This window comes from Eptatretus burgeri, chromosome 5 (genome assembly GCF_056783735.1).
Source record: "Eptatretus burgeri isolate ZD-2024b chromosome 5, Ebu_testis_v1, whole genome shotgun sequence".
Classification (NCBI taxonomy): Eukaryota; Metazoa; Chordata; class Myxini; order Myxiniformes; family Myxinidae; genus Eptatretus; species Eptatretus burgeri.
The window spans coordinates 78,968,593-78,991,534 of record NC_140965.1 but is presented as its reverse complement, the minus strand read 5'-3'; the positions used below and the strand labels follow the sequence as shown (position 1 = coordinate 78,991,534).

The 22,942-nt window shown below is 43.6% G+C and overlaps 1 protein-coding gene and 1 long non-coding RNA gene across 9 annotated transcripts in view; one reads left to right on the top strand and one right to left on the bottom strand.

The window, feature by feature from the left end:
• Positions 1-22,942, bottom strand: part of LOC147026763 (uncharacterized) — an 86,390-nt gene that overhangs the window by 6,576 nt on the left and 56,872 nt on the right. The window lies entirely within an intron of this gene.
• Positions 1-22,942, top strand: part of PDE5A (phosphodiesterase 5A) — a 133,774-nt gene that overhangs the window by 80,434 nt on the left and 30,398 nt on the right. For 7 of the 8 annotated variants that reach the window (XM_085882552.1, XM_085882554.1, XM_085882553.1 and 4 more), the window contains 3 exons: positions 7,074-7,161; positions 17,216-17,316; positions 21,933-22,082. In XM_085882552.1, the coding sequence (XP_085738678.1) occupies positions 7,074-7,161; positions 17,216-17,316; positions 21,933-22,082 (339 nt within the window). The remainder of the gene's footprint in view (positions 1-7,073; positions 7,162-17,215; positions 17,317-21,932; positions 22,083-22,942) is intronic. The other variant, XM_085882555.1, reaches the window with a different exon arrangement.

Sequence of the window (22,942 nt, the reverse complement as noted above, 5' to 3'; positions counted from 1 at the left end):
CAGATACAGGAGGAGGAGGAGATTGAGACCATACTCTGTGCAGAGCGTTGGTGCTGCTTCAGCGGTATTGGGCACATCCTGGATATTGGGCACATCCTTGGATATTGGGCACATCCTGGACGGGTCGCTACTCCGACACAGGATACCAGCATGCTGGCACTCATTTTGCCAACCTCAGAAGGATGACAGGCTGAGTTAACCCCACCTGGTATTAATTAAAAAGCTGAGCAGGATTTGAACTCAGGACTCTAGGATACAAAGCCCGCTACTCTAACCATAAAGCCAACACCAGGCATCAAGCTTGATTGGATACAGAAGCTTGATTGAAGGAGGCTTCATCTAAAATTTGAATACTTTAGGCACAGACTGATGCATGAAATTTCATACATGTACTTGAGCAATAGACCTTCACTATTCTCCTTTTTTTTGTATGCAATATTGAGGCTCGCTAACACACAGAATGTCTAACAAAGGGAGCAGGAAACAAGAAGGGTAGGAGAAGGAAGCACAAAACATGGGGGAACAGAGACATTAGGAGATCTGTGGAAGGGAGAGGGATGGGGCGGAGTACACGCTAAACAAGATGGACACTACAGGGACATTCAGGAAGGAAAGCAGGGAATTTGAAGGAGGTGGCTTTTGGGTGGATTAACGGGTGGAGAAAAGATCGTGGTTTTGAATGAGGGACGATAAGAGATGGTCGTGAACAGCTGTTTTGAAGACCTGAAGGGAAGAGTGGGAATGAAGAGAGTATGGAAGTTTGTTCCAGATGTGGGGAAAAAGAGGAATGAAAAAGTCAATGTGAGCAGTGATTCTTGATTTTGGTAGTTTCATGAGAAGGGGGTTGCTGGCAAACCTTTAGTGCCCTGCAGGAATATGGGTGGACAGATCACAGACAGAGCAAGTGGGAGAGGGCGAGGCCAGAGAGGAGACGGTAGAAGACAGAAAGACCACTCACCTGCCTGCGGTGAGAGTGTGAGAAACCTAAAGACAGCTTCACCACGGAAGATACCAATGATCCTAATGCCTTGGTTTCTACAGCGTGAAGTCGAGAAATGTGTGAAGTGGGAGCACCAGCCCAGAGCGGAGAGCAATACTCCATCAGGCTGCGTAGCTCAAGTGTGGAGCTCAGCGTTGTGTGTGATCAGGAGCTCAGGTGTGCCAATAAAGGACTTTGCATGATGAAAGATCCCCAGTCGGCGACTGGCTTTGGAGGTCAACTTGGAAATGTGGCTCTCCCAGGAAAGATCATGGCAGATAGCGAGACCCAGAAGCTTGAATGAGAGGACTTCTTCAAGATGATTGTTGAGAAAGTAGATGGGGGGGGGGGGTTCCAGACAGTCCTTTCAGAGAGACATCGTGAGAGTGTGAGATTTGTCAGGATTTAAAGACATGTTCCAAGTGTTTGACAAGCTTGTGATTTTATCCAGATCTGCAAAGAATGAAGAGGCTTCTGCTTGCTGATCTGAGGGATAACAGATGGTACAGCAGAATGGAGTCATCAGCAAAAAGATAAAGAGGATTTTCCAGAGAGTTGGAGAGATCATTGATGAAAACCAGAAAAAGCACAGGGCCGAAAACACTGCCTTGAGTAACTCCAGCCTGGACAGGAGGAGGAGATGAGAGAATTCCATGAATGGCCACACGTTGACTGCAACAGGAGAGGAAGTTTGTGAACCATGAGTGGAGATGGCCTTGGATACCATAGGAAGAGAGTTTGGTGAGCAGGGCAGGGTGCCAAACCGTGTCAAAAGCACGTGATATGTCTAGGGAGTTGGCTCTGATTTCATGCCCGGCATTGAGGATCTCCATCCATTGTTAGGAAAGCAGAAGCAGCATGTCCAGGGAATAGTGACTTGGTCTGAAACCAAATTGATGATCAGAAATCAAGCCATTGGAGAAGAGGAAGGATTTGATGTTCAAAGTGATTATGGATTCCATAACCTTGCTGATGATTGGGAGAAGGCTGATTGGTCTGTAGTTACAGGGATCTGTTTTTGCACCTTTTTTATGCAGGGCAGTAATGTTTGCTGATTTCCAAGCAGATGGCAGATGACCTTGAGCAAATGAGAGGGTGAATAGAACAGAGAGTGGGTGAGCAAGAGCAGCAGAGCAGGTTTTTAGGACACTTGGGCTGATGCTGTCTGGACTGGTTGCAGAATCTGAGTTGAGGTTTAACAGCAAGCTCTCCACCTTGTCAGAAGAAAAGGACACAGAGTCCAAGGACAGCTGCGTGCGACTGGGTAAGGTGGGTACAGAAAGCGATGGATTTGGGACACAAGATTTCGAAGCAAACACCGAGTTAAGGCATTCAGCCTTTTGACGTGCAATATCAGCTGTGCAGCCATTTGAGGTAATGGAAGGGAAGAAAGGGGAACATACACCAGAAATAGACTTAACCAGATACCACCAGGATTTGGAGGAGGGAGACAGGTTTGAGAGTTTAGAATTGAGATTAGAAAGATGTTGTGTTCTGGCTCTCCTGAAGGTAGACACACACTTGTTCCGAGCTTTGTGGAAGGAAATGAGCTTGGCTTCAGTTAGATTTGCCTTCCGTGAGGCAAAGGCAAGTTGTGTCAGGACAACTGCCTCACTGCAAGCTTCAGTGTACCATGGGTGGGAGGAAGGGTCGGACAACTGAAGATGAGAGGAGATAAATCTGTGAGAGAGAGAGAGAGAGAGAGAGAGAGAGAGAGAGAGAGAGAGAGAGAGAGAGAGAGAGAGAGAGAGAGAGAGAGAGAGAGAGAGAGAGAGAGAGAGAGAGAGAGAGAGAGAGAGAGAGAGAGAGAGAGAGAGAGAAAGAAAGAGAGAAATGGGAGAGAGAGAGGGTGGAGAGGAAGCATCTGATTAATTATTTCAGCTTATGAGGTGCCTGATTCAATGACCATCTGGATCATCAGCTGAGCACCCTCCATCATCGACATTTCATCTCTTTTAGCCAAGAACTCCTCCTAATGGTAGGTCAACAACCTTATTTGTGTCTGGAAGTGATCCAATCAGGCGAATAGAGGAAGAAGGAGAGTTAAAGGCAAAAACAATATCTGGGAATATTCAGCAAAAGAAAAGACAGCTTAACCAGAGATGCCTCGCCAAAATAAAACATTGATTTTCAAGAGATCTGTCGAATTACTTCAACCCATTGAGTGCCTGATTCAATGTCCATCCGGATCATCAGCTTGGCACTGTCCATCATTGAGATTTTGACCTTTTTAGCCCAGAACCTCTCTAATCTGAATGTTTACAAACTTACTTGTGTCTGGAGGTCATCCAGTAAGAAAGAAAGAAAGAAAGAGAGAGAGAGAGAGAGAGAGAGAGAGAGAGAGAGAGAGAGAGAGAGAGAGAGAGAGAGAGAGAGAGAGAGAGAGAGAGAGAGAGAGAGAGAGAGAGAGAGAGAGAGAGAGAGAGAGAGAGAGAGAGAGAGAGAGAGAGAGAGAGAGAGAGAGAGAGAGAGAGAGAGAGAGAGAGAGAGAGAGAGAGAGAGAGAGAGAGAGAGAGAGAGAGAGAGAGAGAGAGAGAGAGAGAGAGAGAGAGAGATATATATATGTATATATATATATATATATATATATATATATATATATATATATATATATATATATATTCTTTGAAAGAATTCCCAGGATGAGTTGATGTCGGAGAGAGTAGAAATGGAAGATGCTTGAAGAGCAGACTAGACTCGTCGGCGCAGAGGTGATACTCTAATATCGCCGAGAGAGATGACCACTTTAACAAGCATATGGTCAGATGACGAAGCATATGGTTAGGTCAGATCCTGTGAAATTAAACCAAAATTCTTACTTTAGTTCATAATTCATAAAGCTCTGACTTTCGATAAATAAATAAGTTACCATATTTCCTCAAATATCAGTGGACACCCCACCCCCTCCCCCAAAAGGAATACCCATCCCTCCAATAAGTGACCTCCTATGAGGGTGTGAAAAAAGTAACCCCACCCACACCACCAATAAACACCCTGGGGTGATTATTTGGGTCAGGCAAAAAAGTCATTGCTGAACAATTGATACCTTCATAATACAGTATGTGTCTATATTACTAAAAGGAACAGTGTCCATCTATCCATGGGTCAGTCTCACTTCATCCATGGGTCAGTCTCACTTCATCCATGGGTCAGTCTCACTTCATCCATGTGTCACACTTCATCCATTTGTCAGTCTCACTTCATCCATGTGTCAGTCTCACTTCATCCATTTGTCAGTCTCACTTCATCCATGTGTCAGTCTCACTTCATCCATTTGTCAGTCTCACTTCATCCATGTGTCAGTCTCACTTCATCCATGTGTCAGTCTCACTTCATCCATGTGTCAGTCTCACTTCATCCATTTGTCAGTCTCACTTCATCCATGTGTCAGTCTCACTTCATCCATGTGCCAGTCTCACTTCATCCATGTGTCAGTCTCACTTCATCCATGTGTCAGTCTCACTTCATCCATTTGTCGGTCTCACTTCATCCATTTGTCAGTCTCACTTCATCCATTTGTCAGTCTCACTTCATCCATGTGTCAGTCTCACTTCCTCCATGTGTCAGTCTCACTTCATCCATGTGTCAGTCTCACTTCATCCATTTGTCAGTCTCACTTCATCCATGTGTCACACTTCATCCATTTGTCAGTCTCACTTCATCCATGTGTCAGTCTCACTTCATCCATTTGTCAGTCTCACTTCATCCATTTGTCAGTCTCACTTCATCCATGTGTCAGTCTCACTTCATCCATGTGTCAGTCTCACTTCATCCATGTGTCAGTCTCACTTCATCCATTTGTCAGTCTCACTTCGTCCATTTGTCAGTCTCACTTCGTCCATGTGTCAGTCTCACTTCATCCATGTGTCAGTCTCACTTCATCCATGTGCCAGTCTCACTTCATCCATGTGTCAGTCTCACTTCATCCATGTGTCAGTCTCACTTCCTCCATGTGTCAGTCTCACTTCATCCATGTGTCAGTCTCACTTCATCCATGTGTCAGTCTCACTTCATCCATGTGTCAGTCTCACTTCATCCATTTGTCAGTCTCACTTCGTCCATTTGTCAGTCTCACTTCGTCCATGTGTCAGTCTCACTTCATCCATGTGTCAGTCTCACTTCATCCATGTGTCAGTCTCACTTCATCCATGTGTCAGTCTCACTTCATCCATGTGTCAATCTCACTTCCTCCATGTGTCAGTCTCACTTCATCCATGTGTCAGTCTCACTTCATCCATGTGTCAGTCTCACTTCATCCATGTGTCAGTCTCACTTCATCCATGTGTCAGTCTCACTTCCTCCATTTGTCAGTCTCACTTCATCCATGTGTCAGTCTCACTTCATCCATGTGTCAGTCTCACTTCCTCCATGTGTCAGTCTCACTTCATCCATGTGTCAGTCACTTCTTTCTCAACTCTAAATGGTTCCTGCTGTCATAGAATAATAAATATTGTACCGTTGGAAAGCAAATAATTGATTTAATTGGTTGGAAAGCTAATAATCATTTTACTTTGAACAAAATTTGTGTTTAATCATAAAGATACCTGTTTTAAAAGCCTGTCTTTCTGGGATGAAAGAAGAAGGAGAAGTATAAGCAGGATTTGGAGCTTAATGTAGCAATTCCAATAGTACGATATCAGGAATCCTTTAGAATATAGCATGATTGACATGGAAGGTGTGCACACAGTTATATGTTGTAATACTTCTCAAAGAAATAGAAAGGTATAACGTATTAAAGTACCGTACACGGAGGGAGCACATAGGCAACAACAACCACAGCCATGACAGCAGCAGCAACAACAATGACATATTATAAAATGTCCTTCTTTTGTGTGTTTCACTTCACTTTGAATCTTCATTCTGTTCTTTTCTTGTGTATGGAAGCGCAGCTGTGCCGCTGAAGCTGTGCCCCTCAACTAGTACGCTGGTACTCATTTCACTGACCTCTAAACTTGTGGAGTCAACCCCACCTGGTGTTAATTCAGCAGCTCAAGTAGCTGAAACTCAGGACCCTAAGATCCTGAGTCAGCCACCCGAACCACTCAGCCAACACCAGGCTTTGAATATTCATTGAGACTGACAGATAGATATGCAATGTTTGTGAAGTGCAACATGCTGTCTTTTGATTAAACCCACCAGCGAAACGACGGGTATGCACGACTTGTCATACACAAGATGAAGCGAGGCAGTGACGTGTGAGATGTTCTCCGCTCATTGAGCTGAGTTGAGTTAGGGTTCTCTGTCCGTTGAAAGTGACGTGAATACTTACAATGTGGGGAAAGCCCATTAAAAGTGCCGTGACTCATGAGACAATGCATGATAGCGATGACTCCAATGAGTTTATGTAATGTGGTATGCCAGGGTTTATTTTAAGGAAATTTTAGAACTGCACAAATCTTTGAGGCAGGTGACATGGCCCAGTGTTTGAGATTCTCTGAGTCTGAGAAGCATTCGTAATGGCTATATTTTTAAACATTTTATAGATTTTAAGTTCTTTTGTATCCTTTGACAAGGTACACAACACAGGATGCCTCACTAGAGTCTATAAAATTAGTATCATTAGCTAAAAGTATAACCGTAAATATCCAAGTGCATTCCAAACGCGCAGAAATTTGTAACCGCCTTGCTCACTACTCAATGTCTCATTATAAAATTTATTATAAATATAAACTCAGTTTTTATTATAAATTTTAGTACTGCACAAAATTGAATTTCAGAACTGCACAAGTAGGGGTCTACTGCACGTGAAAATAAACCCTGTGTTATGCATAAGTATGTGAATGCAATAAATCACTTCATTTTTGAAGAAAAATGGAAGTTCACAAAAGATGCAAAAATTAAAAACCGACGCACATACATGTTCTCTCCAATAAACCCCCCTCCTAGGAGGGGATTGAAAAAATATATGCCCAGTGTGTACTTATTGGAAGAAATACAGTCGGGTGTTGTAGAATTAGTGTCATTTACAACATCCTTAAAGTCATTAAGTGTAATTGTACAAATAGCCATTGCTCTTCAATGTACGATTGGATATGTGAAGAACAGACTTGTGGAGAAACGGTGTGTGTGTGTCCGTCTGTCCGTCTGTCCATAGGACTGCACATCCACTTTCAACTCTGTATGGGCACTCACAGCTAGAACATCATCACTTCGATCAATGCTTGATGCTGCTCAACTCTCCGGTGAGAATCCGATGATTTACCTCCTGCAGGTGCCTCGACAAAGATAATCACAGACTTGCTGTGAAGTATTATTCAACATCAATGATAGACTGCATCATGTCAGAGATAGGTTTTGAAGTTTTGCAAATGATTACCACTGTCATGTGAAGAGGGTGACACAACCATGCTTTCCTCTTGCCAATTACATTGGAAAGATGGAAATGCGAAGCAGAGATAATACTTTGGATGGACTGCAACAAGGACATTGCATGGGTGGTGTGTCTTAAATAAGAATTGCAAACATCATAGTGGGGTGGCAAGTGGACACCTGTAGGATTTTCATGATGAGAAGGTGCCAAAGTACATGAAAATGCATGTTGCCATTTTCGGAAGTGTGGCAGACGGCAGCAATCTTGGATTTCAAAATGGCCGATGTTTTGCCACTATTTTTCGCTTGGTTAGTTTCAATGAAAGTATTTTACCTCAATTTTTGAAAGCAAAATGATAGGTTTTCATTGTTGTTAACACTTCAAAATCAATGTAAGTAATATTTTGTTCTCAAATTACATACGATGTCACCCATCCTGAAATTCAAAATGGGCGCCAAAAAGTTAACTTTTTTCGCTGGCTTGCAAGATTCGAAACACCATTTGCTTCCCGAATATTCTCATAAGCAGCATGCAAATTTGACATGGGAATACATTCACCGTCCCGGAGGGCCTCTTGTACGATACTGAAGAATTCAATGTCGGCAGCCATTTCTCGTTTGGCACTTTGTTGTTTTAGATCTTTTACTGGTAGTTTGCGGACAACATTGGTAACTTGTTGGGTATAGCATTTCTTGTGGTATTGAATGTCAATAGCGTGAGCATCATTGGAGTCGATTGCTGTGTTTAATTTCACACATAACTCGTTATTGCAAGCCTTTCTTATTGCTTCATGGAGATTTTTGCCAGCTCCATCAGTTCGGACTTTAAACAAAGGGTTGGTTTTTGTAGATTTACCATCACAAAAGAAACACACATCACTGTTGTATGGTTTTGACCTTGATCTTGTGAAAGCACTAGCACTGGTGGTTGGATTGGAAGGATCCAAAGGAGTGTGGGAACTTCCCGATTTGGGATTTGCTTTATGAAACACGTGTTGCTCAAAACGTTCCTTGGTTCTTTTGCATTTGTCATGGTGACATGTGTTCTGATAACAACTTCTATGCCAAGATGTGGCAACTGCTTTAAGGCTGTCTGCTGTTGAATCGTGAAGCCGTCGATCTATTTCTGGATATTCACCATCACCATACCCTGCTCGTTCTCTGATGAAGTCGATAACATTTTGGTGGGAAGTTGGTCTCTTAACAAGTTCTTCACCAGTCTTTTGCTGACAGATAATGCAGAGACAAAAATTTGTTTCCTGCCTTGACGTCTTTGCACTTGGTGGTCAAAAAACATCCATTTCCCATTAGCAACACAGTAACTGTTGGGTTTACTCCAAGGTGGGTCGGCTCACTAGAAAATTAAGAAAAAGAACAAAATTGCATTAATTAGATTCTTTTACAGCCTTTCTTTTTAACTTTTTGTAAAACCTTTTTGACAATCTAAGCACAATTAAATACAAGTACTGCAACTTACCTTTCTAACAATAAGTCGTGGTCACTTTGCATAACATTATTTACAGTATAAACTTCTGTCCAATACCATATGCATGTCGTACACTTCGCACCGGGTGGTTCAAAGCATCCACACAGTAATCTAAAGGTTTGCTCCAAGGTGGGTCAGTTTACTAGAAAAAAAAATAACATAAATCCATAATATGTGTCCTGGGGTAGTGTTTATGTGTCCATGTGTGGTCATGTGGGTCAGTGATTGAAAGTATTTCTACATGTTAGCATACTGTGTTTTAATAGAGATATATTTTAATTTAAAAGTTATCCAGAGTGTCCCATACGGCTTTCCGTAATTACCAATTCGTCAGCATTGTTAACACCTTGTTGGCGTTGTTGCCATGTTTTATAATAATACAATTTGTTTAGAATACTATTGAGGGAAGATATGTACAGACATTTTATGTTTATATATTTCAGTCTATTGTTACAACTTTGCCAATGGTTATAATGGATGATATAGGCCTATGGGTGATAAGCGTTTCACATTAATTCATTAGCTTCTTATAAAAGCTTTTCTTTAAACTTTTTGCTGATATATTTTCAAAGCTTTCTGGACATGTAAGCACAATTTAAAAACAAGTACTGTAACTTAAACTTACCTTAGTAACAATATATGCTTTGATCACTTTGCATAACAAAACAGCAGAAACTTCTGTCCAATGCCATGTGATTATGGGTGTAGTAGAGGCAGCAGGTAACCCAGATGCTGCTCTCCATAGCTAATTATTTGTTACGGATACTCAAAAGGGCCAATTTATTTAATATATTATTGTCTGTTAGAAGTAGCATCCCAAAGTTTCTTAGAAATAAGAAAAAAATACTCTATTTCAATGGATTTAGAAGAATATTTAAATAAAGAAACAGCTCATTTCAAATGGCGGCCATTTCGAAATTCAAAATGACCTTATAATTATTTTAAAATATGCATACAATAAATCATAATGTCTCTCCTATTCATGTTCACTCATATTATGGGATAAAATTTTGTTATTGTTTTTAAAATATGAGCAATAATTGTATTCACTGAAGAAAAAAAGCATGATCATGGCAGCCATTTTGGAATTTAAAATGGCCGCCATTCGACACAACTCCAAAATTGGCAACATCAATTTTCCTGTTCTGAGACAGATGTAGAACATATCTAAATAGGTGGCAACTTCTCATCATGAAAGTCCTATGGGCCCATTGTCTAGGACCACTTGCCCCCCCCCCCCCGCCCCCACTATCAATCTCTAATAATGTGTCAATGTTAGTGTGTGTGTACATCCTCCATAACTCCAAAACCATGGAACCTAGTAGCCTGAAACTTTGCATGAATACTAAGAAAACTCCAAGGAAGTGCAAGAGTGAAAATTGGGTGTTTGGGTTAATTAAAACACCCCTTTTGAAGATAATTTACGGCCTTATTTAATTATATCCTCCATCAGGCGCATCCTCGAACACCTTGCTCTTGATGGGGTCTGAAGGCACATCCTCGGTTAACTCGCTGGAGAATTCGCCATTTTGTTCGGCCTGCTCAACAACACCTTGAATTGGAAAAGGCCGCAACGGTTTATTTACGATAAAGCATTCAAAATGTTTTTTTTTCACTATCCTCACTCATATTATCGAATGCCTCATCTACATACCTATTGATCGCTGTATACATAACTTTTGTAAGTGCTCTAGTTTTCAAATTAGGAGCTTGGAACTATTTCATGCATTATATGGTGCGATTTTCCATGATCTGCTCTGACGAACTAATTCAAGTACAGAATGGAAATATATCATTTGAGTTTGTGAAATCTGAAAAAGTGAAGAAATCGGCGATGTTTACTTTTTTGCAGGTACGTGCCATTACCAATCAGCTTGTTATCGCTTGCCAAGCCAGCCGTTCATTATCAACCATTTCATTGGCGTTCTTGCTTGAGTGCTTAAGCCACTTGCCGAGTGCTCTCTATTTGATAGCGATACAGTTCCTGTCCCACTCGGGATGTACAGTCGGCAGTTGCTATACAACGTAGAGGTACATAGGGTAGATTTGGATCTGTAAAGGGACTCTCCATGGGTGTGTTGGCATGCCTGCATGCTTGGTTACAGTCACCGTGGTGGCAAAGTTTCATCCCGTTTCTTGTGGTGGAGGTTTTAACTTTAAAACTCAGCAGCATACGAGCGATCACGTTTTCCTTTGTCCTCGTGACTGTTTCTAAAGCAATTGGTGATTTTATATGAACCGGGTATTCCTTCCAAAGGTTATATGGTTTCTCTTTGTGAGTTTCAAAGCAAAATATATTTGATAACACCCAATTTCCAAGCCGTTTGCTGTATTAATGTGTTTTCTAAATTAGAGAGCCAAAATATTTTCCACCCCTCACACAATGATTGGAAGCATGTCTTTTTGAAACATCTATGATCCAATGTTGTTTAAAATTTGTTCATTGAAATTTCCCCAAAACAAGGGTGAAAGCAAGTCAAGTTTTTTAGGTTGTATACAGTAAGTACTGTAGTTGGTAATCACACTGACTCAAATCTGCCGATTCCCGAAAAATTGCCCATATCGGCCAAACGTGTGTGTGTGTGTGTGTGTGTGTGTGTGTGTGTGTGTTCATAAAGCATACCATTTCCTCTCTGCTAACTCCCCTCCCCCCACCTCTCTCTGTCCCATCCTCACTCCACCCCCTCCTAATACAGTGCAGCACCCTCCCACACATCTCTCTCTCTCTCTCTCTCTCTCTCTCTCTCTCTCTCTCTCTCTCTCTCTCTCTCTCTCTCTCTCTCTCTCTCTCTCTCTCTCTCTCTCTCTCTCTATATCTCTCTCTTTCTGTGTCTCTGTCTCTCTTTGTCTCCGGGTGGTGATTATCTCCAGACGGTGTTTGTCTCCAGATGTGTTGGGATGGTGCTTCTTTCCAAGCAGTGTTTGTCTACGGGTGGTGTTCTCTCAAGCCATGTCCAGGTGGTGTTTATGTCTGGGTGATGTTTGTCTCTGGATGTATTCTGGTATTGCTTATCTCCGGACGGTGTTTGTCTCCAGACCTGTCCACCTCCGGACATGTCCGGGTGGTATTTATCTCTGGTGTCCAGGTTATGTCTATGTCTGCATGGGAGTTTGTCTCCAGACGTGTCCGGGCAGTGTTTGCCTCCAGATGTTAAATTTTAAAACATATATATATATATATATATATATATATATATATATATATATATATATATATATATATATATATAAAGCATTAATCATTTTATTAGGAAAAGATATCAAATGTAAATGTGGACTCAACCAAATCAGGCCAGGATCGTGGGAAAGAGGAAGATGGACAGTACCATTCCAAACGCATTACATATCTGAACCGTCCCCCAAATCAGCTGAAATTAGGACTAAAACAATTTAATAACATCGATGGATTTAATCCTTAACAAAAAAATAAAACATTAAGCATTTTATTACTTTAAAAAATGTAGAAACAAGAAAAAAAAAATGTCAAAATATTGTGATGAAACCTCAAAAAAACCAACCAATCCAGGTAGGAGTGACACCACATTCCGATGCCACAATCCTCTTATGGATTACCATCACGACATCTTTTGACATTTTACTTTTGTTGTGGGATTGTGATGGATGAAGATTTGAATGAAGAAGAATAACAATGAAGAATGACACCACATTACAATACAACAATACGACACCACAATTGTCTTATGGATTATCATCACGACATATTTTGACGTTCCATCACAATCCCACAACAAAAGTACAATGTCAAGAGATGTCGTGGAGGTAATCCATGAGGATTGTGGTGTCATTTTATGGTATCATTGTGTGGTGTCATTCCTTACTTGTTCAGTTGTTTTTTTGAGATTTCATCCCTCAATTTTTTTACATTTTTTAATGTTTTTTTTTTTTTTCTCAGATGAAACTTTTGAGGCCGGATACATCCGAGAGTATTGAAGGAGATAGCAGAGCAGAAAAGCATGATGCTAACATACACTACCGGTCAAAGGTTTTAGAACACACCCATTTTTCCAGTTTTTACTGAAATTTAATATGTTTAATGTTTCAATGTACTCTGTAATTAAAGCATAGAGCAAATAAACAATTGCAGATTAAAAAAAAAAAGTCATGGAATCGTTTTGTTGAACAAAATTTAATCTAAATTTTTGACTCATCAAAATAGCCACCTTTTGCAGATATAACAGCCGAACATACTCGTGTCTTTCTTTCTCCAATGGAAATCAAATATTGTTCAGAAAGTTCTTCCCAACACTGTTGCAGAAGTTCCCACAAATGTGTTGCACTTGTAGGTTGCTTTGCTTTCATCCTTCCGTCCAGTTCATCCCAAACCAGCTCGATGGGGTTTAAGTCTGGAGACTGTGCTGGCCATTCCATGATATGAAGCCTACCGTCTTGTTCTTTTCTTCTTAGGTAGTTCCGACATAACCTGGAGGTATGTTTTGGATCGTTATCTTGCTGTAGGATGAACCCCTGACCAACTCGGCGTAGACCAGAGGGTATTGCATGGCTCTGTAAAATGCTGTGGTTGCCCTTTTGGTTCAGGGTGCCAGTCACTCTCTGCAAGTCGCCGACTCTGGATCCAGATCATCACACTTCCTCCTCCATGTTTGACAGTTGGTGTCACACACTGAGGAACCATCCTTACGCCTACTCGACAGCGTACAAAAACTCTGCGTGATGAATTCCTTCAAATTTTGATAGAATATTTTTCCTTCAAATTTTGATTCATCAGTCCATAAGACCTTCTTATAGTTTTCAGTAGTCCACTGGTGGTGTTTCATGGCTCAGGAAAGCCTCTTTTTCTTATTTTGCCATCATAGCAATGGCTTTCTTACTTCCACCCAACCTGTCAAACCTACAGCTCGAAGTCTTCTCTTCACAGTTGAAACTGAGACTTCCTTACTTCGATCAGTGTTAAGTTTTGCTTGAAGCTGCTGTAAGGTGAGCCGCCTATCACGCAAGCTGTTGACTCTTAGATACTTGTCTTCTGATTGTGTTGTGGCTTTGGGTCTGCCAGACTTCTTCCTTTCAGAGTTTCCTCCAGTTTCCAAGTGCCTTCTGATGGTGTAGGAAACTGTACTCACTGACACCTTGGCTGCTTTGAAATTTCTCTGAAGGAAAGACCTACACTTTTAAGGGTTACAATGGTCTGTCTGTCTTTCTTTTTAATTGTCTTTTTCTCGCCATTATTATAGCAATATGTTACTTCCTGCAGTGCAATATTGTCCAAATAATGCTTCAGAGGGTGAAGCAACACAGTCTGATCCAGCACTGCTTTTATACAGACAAAGGGTTTGTAACTAATCAACAAAAGTTTGGACACCTGTAGGAATTGTTTGCATCAACTTTCAAGGCTTAATTTACTTCCATTGCTGCAGAACAGCTGCAGTTGCTAACCCATTACTTGTTCCCTGAAAAGAGCCTTTTTTTAACAACTCTGAAATTTACATTATTTTTCAGTTTTTGGTAACCTAAACTTTTTTAACCTCTGGCAGTGTACCGCTTTGCTTTGTACCATTTCAGGTTATTCACGGACTTGAACTGCTTAAATTTCAGTAAAAATTGGAAAAATGGGGGTGTTCTAAAACTTTTGACCGGAAGTGAATATCATTTCATGATTATCTGCTCTGCCAACACGAGTCTGTAATTGATGTGTTATGGGCTTACCTTTGCTCACACAACATGAAAGCCATTTATCACAAAAACATCACTGATCGACCCAGACCTCAACTGTTTGAAGCAATCCAAACTTTTCCATGTCTTCACATCTTCCAGGGATCTCTATGAGCAGGATATCTCACAAGGTTGTGGATGCATTCAGACGCAGTTGGGTGTTGGGTGGACAGGTTGGGTGTGTGATAAGGAATAATTGATAGTCTGGTGATCACTTAACGGTTAGGGAGGCTTGCTTGGGATCTTATGGTTCTGAGTTTGAGCCCCTGTTTTTACCGTTGAATTAACACCAAGTGTGGTTGACTCAGCCTGTCATCCTTCTGAGGTCGGCGAAATGAGCACCAGTGTCCTGGTAAAAGGGGCATTGCATCAGCAGCATAGTCACACCCTCAACCAATGATGCAACCAGCAGCCATAGGCTGCACATGTAGAAGAGAATAAGGAAGAATTGATTAGATTTTGGTGAAGAACCGGATCTAGACACTATAATTTTTTTTCGTGATTCTTCACTTTTGAGAGATAGGGCCAAAAACGAAAAAAAATCGCACGGCATCTCAAAAAGTTGTCGACGGATTGGGATGAAACCTGGTGGACAGGTTGGGTGTGGGACAAGTGACAAGGAAGAATCGATTCGATTTTGGTGAAGATCCGGATCCAGATCTTGATGCGAGAAGTTTTCAATATTTGTTAGTGATTCTTCACCATTGAGAGATGGGGCCAAAAACGACATACAGCACTATATTCCGAACAGTTGTGGACAAGTTATGACAACGAGGTGGATGAGTTGCTTCGTATCCTGAGGTCAGCTGTGTAATAGTCTGGGGAATGGGGAATGTATCCTGAGGTCAGCCAGTATGACAGTGGAATGTTCCATCTCGATGCATTTCAGGAGCAAGAAATAGGTCAGCATCCTTAGAGCGTATTAGTAACTGAAGCTCTGCTTGCTTGCTGTTATTTCATAAACTAGACAGTTTACAATAAGCGTTTTCAGGTTTTTTTTTTAATGTGGCGTCTGTCTTCCTGTGGTGACTGTGAATGCTGGAAAGTTTCACCTGGTCTTTCCTCTCTGTCATCAGATACCATCAGGGAGTACTGAGAAGGAATTGTTGTTGGCAATTGCTCCTGAACTATTTCAGAATAATTCTGAGAAGTTGGGAAGTTTCCATGCAAATTTGTTCCAGAATTCTGCAAAGTTTAATACAGTTTAAATGGTATGTTGCAACACTTTACATGGTACCATCTGTGTCACAGTGATCACAACATAGACCAGGTTGATTATTCTTCACTAAGTGCTCACAGATCCATCTTGTCAATTTTTTGAGCGCCACATGCTTGCAGCTTGCTTCTGCAATATCGTTGATTGCCTTTGTTACATCTTTCATGGTGTCGAGAACACTGAACACACATAGAACATTTCCAGTTGGACAAATATTTCATTCAATCTCATTATTTCGTGGGAAGAAAATGTTTTCGCTGAAATCGATAGTCAGTATTGATGGTGTTTTGATTAATTACGCCTGGATTGGAGAAAATCAATTATTCACCTTTTCCACATCTTTCTTCAAGAAATGTAATTTCAGTCTCCATTTGCTTTGCGATTATTATTATTATTTTTTTTTTTTGCATCGACTTGGGAGGATGCAAGTGCATACTCACTGGATATCCGCAGAAGGTTTTCACTGTTTTCTGTTTCGTTAACGAGGGCAGGGACACCGGATAAACTTTCTATCCTCGGGGCCTGTATTTCACCCCCAAATAACTTTCGGGTGCAGTTGCATACTTGTGCACTCTATGTTCCTACATGCCTATCTGAGAGTATCCATTATAATGAAGAATTACACTTGCTGGAGAAGGCTAGTGTCGATTTGCATCGGCAGACAGGTAGAACAATGGATTAAATTAAAAGGGCATTGATTGAGGGGTGCTAACTACCGTGAGAAGTCAGGAAGGAGAAGCTGACGTTTCAGTCATAAACCATTCGTCAGAGCAAACATTGGCTGTTAACCTCCCTCTTGTGCTCTGACGAAGGCTTAACACCTGAAACATCTGTTTCTCCTTGCTTCTCGCGGTGGTTGGCATACCTCAATCAATGTCTCCTTTCCAATATCATTATTCCCTTCGAAGTTGTCACGCCACCTTTCTTTTAAACCACATGGTTGATTAGGCTTCGGATTTGAGGATCGGATGTTGTGGACTAAATAACTTTCAAATTCTGGAGTGAAATCTAAAAAATTTAAGAAAGCAGTGATTCTTATAACTAGGTGGGTTAGGGAAGGGGTGGAGTAGGGGGATGTGGGACGAGGGAGAGGATGGCACAGGGGGTGTGGTGGGATTCTGGAGGGAGGGGATGGGCAGGAGGAGGCAGGGGTTGGGTGGGATGAGAGAGAGAGGAAGAGGTGATAGGATGGGAGGAGGGTCCCGGTGTTACCTAATGTCTGGTACCTCTGCCTTTACTCCCCCCCTCCCTCCTCTCTCTCTCCCCCCCCCTCAAACCCTCATGAGGGTGGAGTTTGGAGGGATGGGGGTGGGGTGGGAGGAGGCAGGGGGTGGAGTGGGATGAGGGAGGGAGATGATTTTGTGAGAGATAAGACAGGATGTGTAACTTCACCATAAGTGATCTATCAAAGTTTGTAATACATAGGACTGCTATCACAGAATCACTGCCACAACAAATGAAGTTGCAATTTACAAACACTGTACAGTTTTCTGACATGTGATTGCTGCTAAAATTAGTTTTGCTTTGTGCCACACAGGGCCATGAAATACTGCAAAGATTATCAGTTGAAGATTATCACACAGCCATTGGCATGATCAAGCATGCCATTCTGTCTACGGACTTGGTTGTCTATCACCAGTAAGTGTCTCAGTCACCACCACCACTATGCCTGCATACTTTCTCTTGGATTGAAAATTGTTTTTCGTCTTTTGCTCAGTCACCATCAGAGTATCTGTATTTATTTTTAGCTTACCTGGGATTGGAATTCCAATTAAAGTGTTGTTGCTGTTCTGTGAAGCCGGCACTCCCCCAAGGCAATGGCACCAAACATATAGCGCTCACAAGATAGTTATTTCATTAGTATTCGTTTAGTTAGCCCTTCCATTATGTCGAGTGGGAATATGGGACAAGATGCATTGCTCATGCACTTAAGTCAGGTCAGGTTAGATCTGTCACTTGCAACAGGTACCATGTAAACCTGTACTAACCTGTTCCATGGTCGGGTTGTCGGCGACTAAACCGTCTCCCCCACCAGGTTTTCTGGTGAGGAGGGTGTTTGGATATGGACACCCAGCAGGATTAAAAACAAAACCTGTCAAAGGGCGGAGGAGCTCCTTGTGAGCCAACGGCCATCCATATCTAGTGCCCAACTGTGTCTGCGGACGTCCTCCTGCAGTTGGGCTACTTCTTATTAGGAGGTTGGTGGCAGGATTTGCACTCCAGCCACCGTAAAACCCTTCATTCCGCAAAACACAAAAATGCAAAAAAAATCTGAAAACCCACTCCGTGGGAGTACCTCCTGTGCAGCTTCCCTTCGCAGGGCAGCTCACCGGATGATGGGATTGGGGCAAAGCCTTCGGGACCCCCAATCTTTGATGATAGGAGGGAAACCACGGGGTAACATCCCTGGGTCAGATTGCGGGAGAGTGTGTCGGAGTGGTGCTGAGGTGTCGTCCACCAGACGGCGGTCTCCTTGGGTTAACCTGAAGCGGTCCCTTCAAGTGGGTGCCTGGAATGTCCTATCCCTAAGAGAGGATGATCACCTGTCTCTGTTGTCATTTGAGCTCAAGCGTTTGGACATCAGGATTGCAGCTCTCTCTGAGGTTCAGAGACCGGATTGCGGCGCGATAATGGTGGATGGTTACACCTACTATTGGTCTGGTCGCTCTGATGGTTACCATACCCAAGGAGTTGCTGTGGCTGTGTCCAATAAGCTGATCCCAATGATAATTGAGGTAACACCGGTCAACGAGCGTATTATGAGATTAAGGATTCGTCACTCCTTAGGTGTCATTTCCCTGGTCTCTGTCTATGCTCCGACTGAGGCGAGTGACCTCACCGTGAAGGACACATTCTACACCACGCTCGAGTCTGTGGTTGATCAGTGCCCCAGACGAGATACACTTCTAGTCTTAGGGGATTTCAATGCATCGACTGGAACTGATAGGGATGGTTATGAGATGCGTGTTGGTCCCCATGGGTCAGGAACTATGAACCAGAATAGCACTAAGTTCCTTGACTTTGCAAGAACTCATGGACTTAGGGTGGTCGGTTCATGGTTCCAGCACCCACAGGCTCATTGCTGGACTTGGTATTCCAACGCTGGTGGTGTGGGAAAGGAGATTGACCATGTCCTCATTGACACTCGCTGGAGGATGATCCAGAACTGCAGGGTCTACCGGAGTGCTCAGTTCCTCAATACTGACCAAAGGCTTGTTGTAGCAACTCTAAAGCTGCACCTTAAATCCTGGAGAATGGTACCATCCCAGCCTAGGCTGGATATTGGCAAGCTCAGGGATGAGAGAGTAGCTGAGGAGTTTGCGAACAGGCTGAGTGGACACTTGGGGGGTCTGGGTGCTTTGGGGGGTCCTGAAGAGTTGTGGAGTGCCTTCAACACCACCGTCCTTGATGTTGCCGGTGGATGTCTTGGAACTCACCGCAGGGCAAAGAAGAATTTTGCCTCTCAAGGGACACTGGATACCATTGACCAGAGTCACAGGGACAAGCTGAATGGCAGAGCTGAGCTGTTCAGGGAGCTGAGGCGTAAAACTGTACGTGCACTGAGGGTGGACAAGGAGGCCTATGTGCGAGGAATCTGTGAGGGGGTAGAGCATCACCATTAGACAGGTGATTCTCATCCCGCTTACAGGGGAATTCGTGCATTGCATTCATCCAAGCCCATCCCTCGGTGTACTGCAGTTAGAGGAGAGAGTGGTAGGCTCTTGACAGAGGAGTCTGAAGTGAAGGCCCGCTGGGCCGGTTACTTTGAGCGGTTGTACCAGGCTGATCCCCCAACTGTCGAGTTGGACGTCAAGGGTGTTACAATCCCTGTTGCTGACCCTCGAATCAACTGTGGTCCACCTTCGCTTGTGGAAACACGGGCTGCAGTGAACCAGTTGAAACGGGGCAAAGCTCCAGGGATTTGTGGCATCCATGCTGAACTTCTCAAGGCTGGTGGAAATGCTATACTCGTGTCGTTGCATGCAGTTTTGTGCTCTGCCTGGAACACAGGCATCATCCCAACTGACTGGAAGAGGGGCCTTGTTGTTCCTCTCTGGAAAGGGAAGGGTGATCGCCAAGACTGCAACAACTACCGAGGGGTGACGCTGCTCTCAGTGCCGGGCAAGGTCTTTGCTCGGATAATTCTTGATAGGGTTTGCCACCATCTGCTTGAGCACCAGCGTCCAGAGCAGTCAGGCTTTACACCAAAGAGGTCAACGATTGACCATATCCTTGCTCTTTGTGTCCTCACCCAATGCAGACGAGAGTTTCGGCAGGGGCTGCTTGCAGCCTATGTTGATCTCTGTAAAGCGTTCGATTCAGTGAATCGGGATGTCCTCTGGAGGTTTCTTGGTCTTCGTGGGGTGCCACCAAAACTGATCGATCTGATGTCTGAACTCTACTCTCGTACTGAGAGTGCTGTGAAGTGTGTTGGTACCATCTCTGATTGTTGAACTGGTAAAATTTCCAGTTGTTACTGGAGTTCGTCAGGGATGTGTACTTGCCCCCACACTTTTCAGCACTTGTATGGACTGGATTTTAGGGAGGATGTCGGAGAGATCAAGCTGCGGTGCATCGTTTGGGAATGTCAAGATCTCGGACCTTGATTTTGCAGATGATGCAGTCATCGTTGCGGAGACTTTAGACATCCTTTTGGGGGCCCTCGAGGTGCTGAATGAGGAGTCGAAGCCGCTGGGATTACGGGTTTCTTGGGTCAAAACTAAGATCCAGGATTTTGGTGACATCTTGGATGCTGCTGTCCTGTTTGTGTTTGTTTGTGGTGAGGATGTTGAGGTCATGGAGAGATTCACTTACCTTGGCAGTGATATTCATGTCTCTGCTGGCTGTGAGTCAGAGGTCAATAGACATCTGGGTCGGGCCTGGGGAGTCATGAATTCACTGGATCATGGGGTTTCGCACTGCCAGTACCTGTTCGGGAGGACGAAAGTCTGAGTCTTCAGGTCCTTGGTACTTCCAGTCTTGCTCTATGGATGCGAGACTTGGACTCTGACCAATGACCTGAGACGGATACTTAATTCCTTTGGTACCAAGTCTTTTCGGAGAATCCTTGGCTATTGCTGGTCGGATTTTGTGTCCAACGAGCGGTTGCTGAGAGAGACTCGGATGAAATTTGTTACCTGCATAGTCCGTGAGCGTCAGTTGCGGCTGTATGGACATGTGGCTCGTTTTCCTGACGCTGATCCTGCTCACCAAATTCTCTCAGCGAGGGAGTCTCATGAGTGGAGGAGGCCAGTGGGCCGACCACGTGCCTCGTGGTTGCAGCAGGTTGACCATCATCTCAAGGAGATGGGGATGGGCCTAGCATCTGCCTGGGGGATGGCCAGACGGAGGCCCCTGGAGTACCGGCGGAAAGTTGACGCAGCGACGCGCTGTTCTGGCATATGCTCCCATACCTGACCTGACCTGCATTGCTCATGGCTTTCAGTGAGGTCTTTAATTCCATTCTTTAATTCCTTTAATTTATTTTATTTTGCTTTGTTTCACATATGACCTCTCCTTCCCACATCATGCACGCCACAGACAAAACGGTGACGTCAATAGAGAGCCTCGACAACATATGCTGCAGTGCCCCCAATCAAACTGTGCGCCATTCACCAATGGATGCTTCACCTCAGACCCTCACCCCAGTACACAGACCATCAACGCTACAACCTTCATACAAACTTCAAACAACTTTCTATAAATCCCCACAATAACCTATGCTCGATCTCTTGACCACAAATGCCTCCTCACCACAGTTTCTTCAATCACCTCACCACAACCGTTTCAACCTCTTCACCACAAATGCCACGGCACCTCTCTGACATCACGATAACTGCTACAAATCGCCATGACCACAGTCAGTTCCACAGACGCTCCCCACAGCCCTTGAAGGATGTCAGTGCACTATGACGGAGTCTAAGAGTCGGAACATATTGGCATGTAGCTTGAAGCGCAAATATGTGCTGGGGCCCGTTCAACGTCGTCTGGGTAGCTCTGGCACGCCGCTAAATAATGACCCTTGATTGAAGCCCAGTGCATGTTCATGGCTGGAGAGCACTCCCAAAACCCATGTCCCATGTAAATCCTGAAGCTCTGTTGCATGGCCGAGTTTGGGAGCCAAAGAGGCCATTTTCAGTTACGGAGTCTGGCAGGGTGGGACTACTTCTCAGGGTGGCATCTGTGCACCAACAGGGGAGCTCGGATATGCTAGCAGGGCATTTTGATCCATTTTTGGCTCCTCCTCCATCCAGGCTCTATAAAATAGCTGCAGAAGTTGCCGAGTTAGTCAGTCACCAAGCCATTGCCGAACCAACCATCACTGAATCATTGCCGAGGAGTTGCTGGGTCATCGCCGGGTCATCACCGTGTCATCGGCACTTGGCTTCCACTGTGTTCTTCAGGTAATCTTCATTACCATTGACATTTACACATTTCTCACACACCATGTGAAGCTATCATCTCACGTGTTCTGTCTCTCCCATCTAGTGTCTCGTCTGCTGTAGACGCAAGTACTGAAAGAGAAATTACAGACATGCACTCCTTCACGCTTCCTCTTCTGCATCACACCTGCACCTTATTTGCACTTCCCACTCATGCACCATAGACACCCCCAGTTTTCTTCCCTCCTCCCCCCTCCTAAGTGACTGGGAAGTGTCGGTTAGTCGGCTGCGCCAGGTATTGAAAGAGGTCGAGAACCTCTCAACTGCCTCTGATCTTTCTTGCTGTCTAATTTATTTGTGATGGTGCCTGTATTGTTTGCATGAGTTAAGATTAGAGAAGTTTTATATCAGTTTAGCTCGACCCCGTGTCTTCTCTTTGAGTATAAATGCATTTTTTGCCACACCCCACAAATCCTTTCCCCTGCTGTACTTATTGCCTGCAATAAAACCTTCCATTATTGTGACACATACTTTTCCTCACCCTCATAAATTGCTTATAATTTAAATGTACCCAGCTCATTCCGTCTTTTCCTTCTTTGGTCCAGCATGGTCTGCATGTTAGTTTAGCCGGAAAGTTCTGCCCCACTAATTTGCTCTTGTTAGCTAGCGCACACTCACTATCGCTCAGCAGTAATCCGGGTATGCGCTGAGGGCACGAGACTCCCCTTGTTTTGGCCGTCCACAGGTAAGGTATCATGCGAGGTAGTGTTACCCTGCCAGGATTGGCAGGGCCAATCGGCGTTCATGGTTGCTTAGCAACCCACCGATGTACGAAGTTATCTGTGCCCGGCGGCCTCAAGGCCAGGTGTTCATGAGGGACC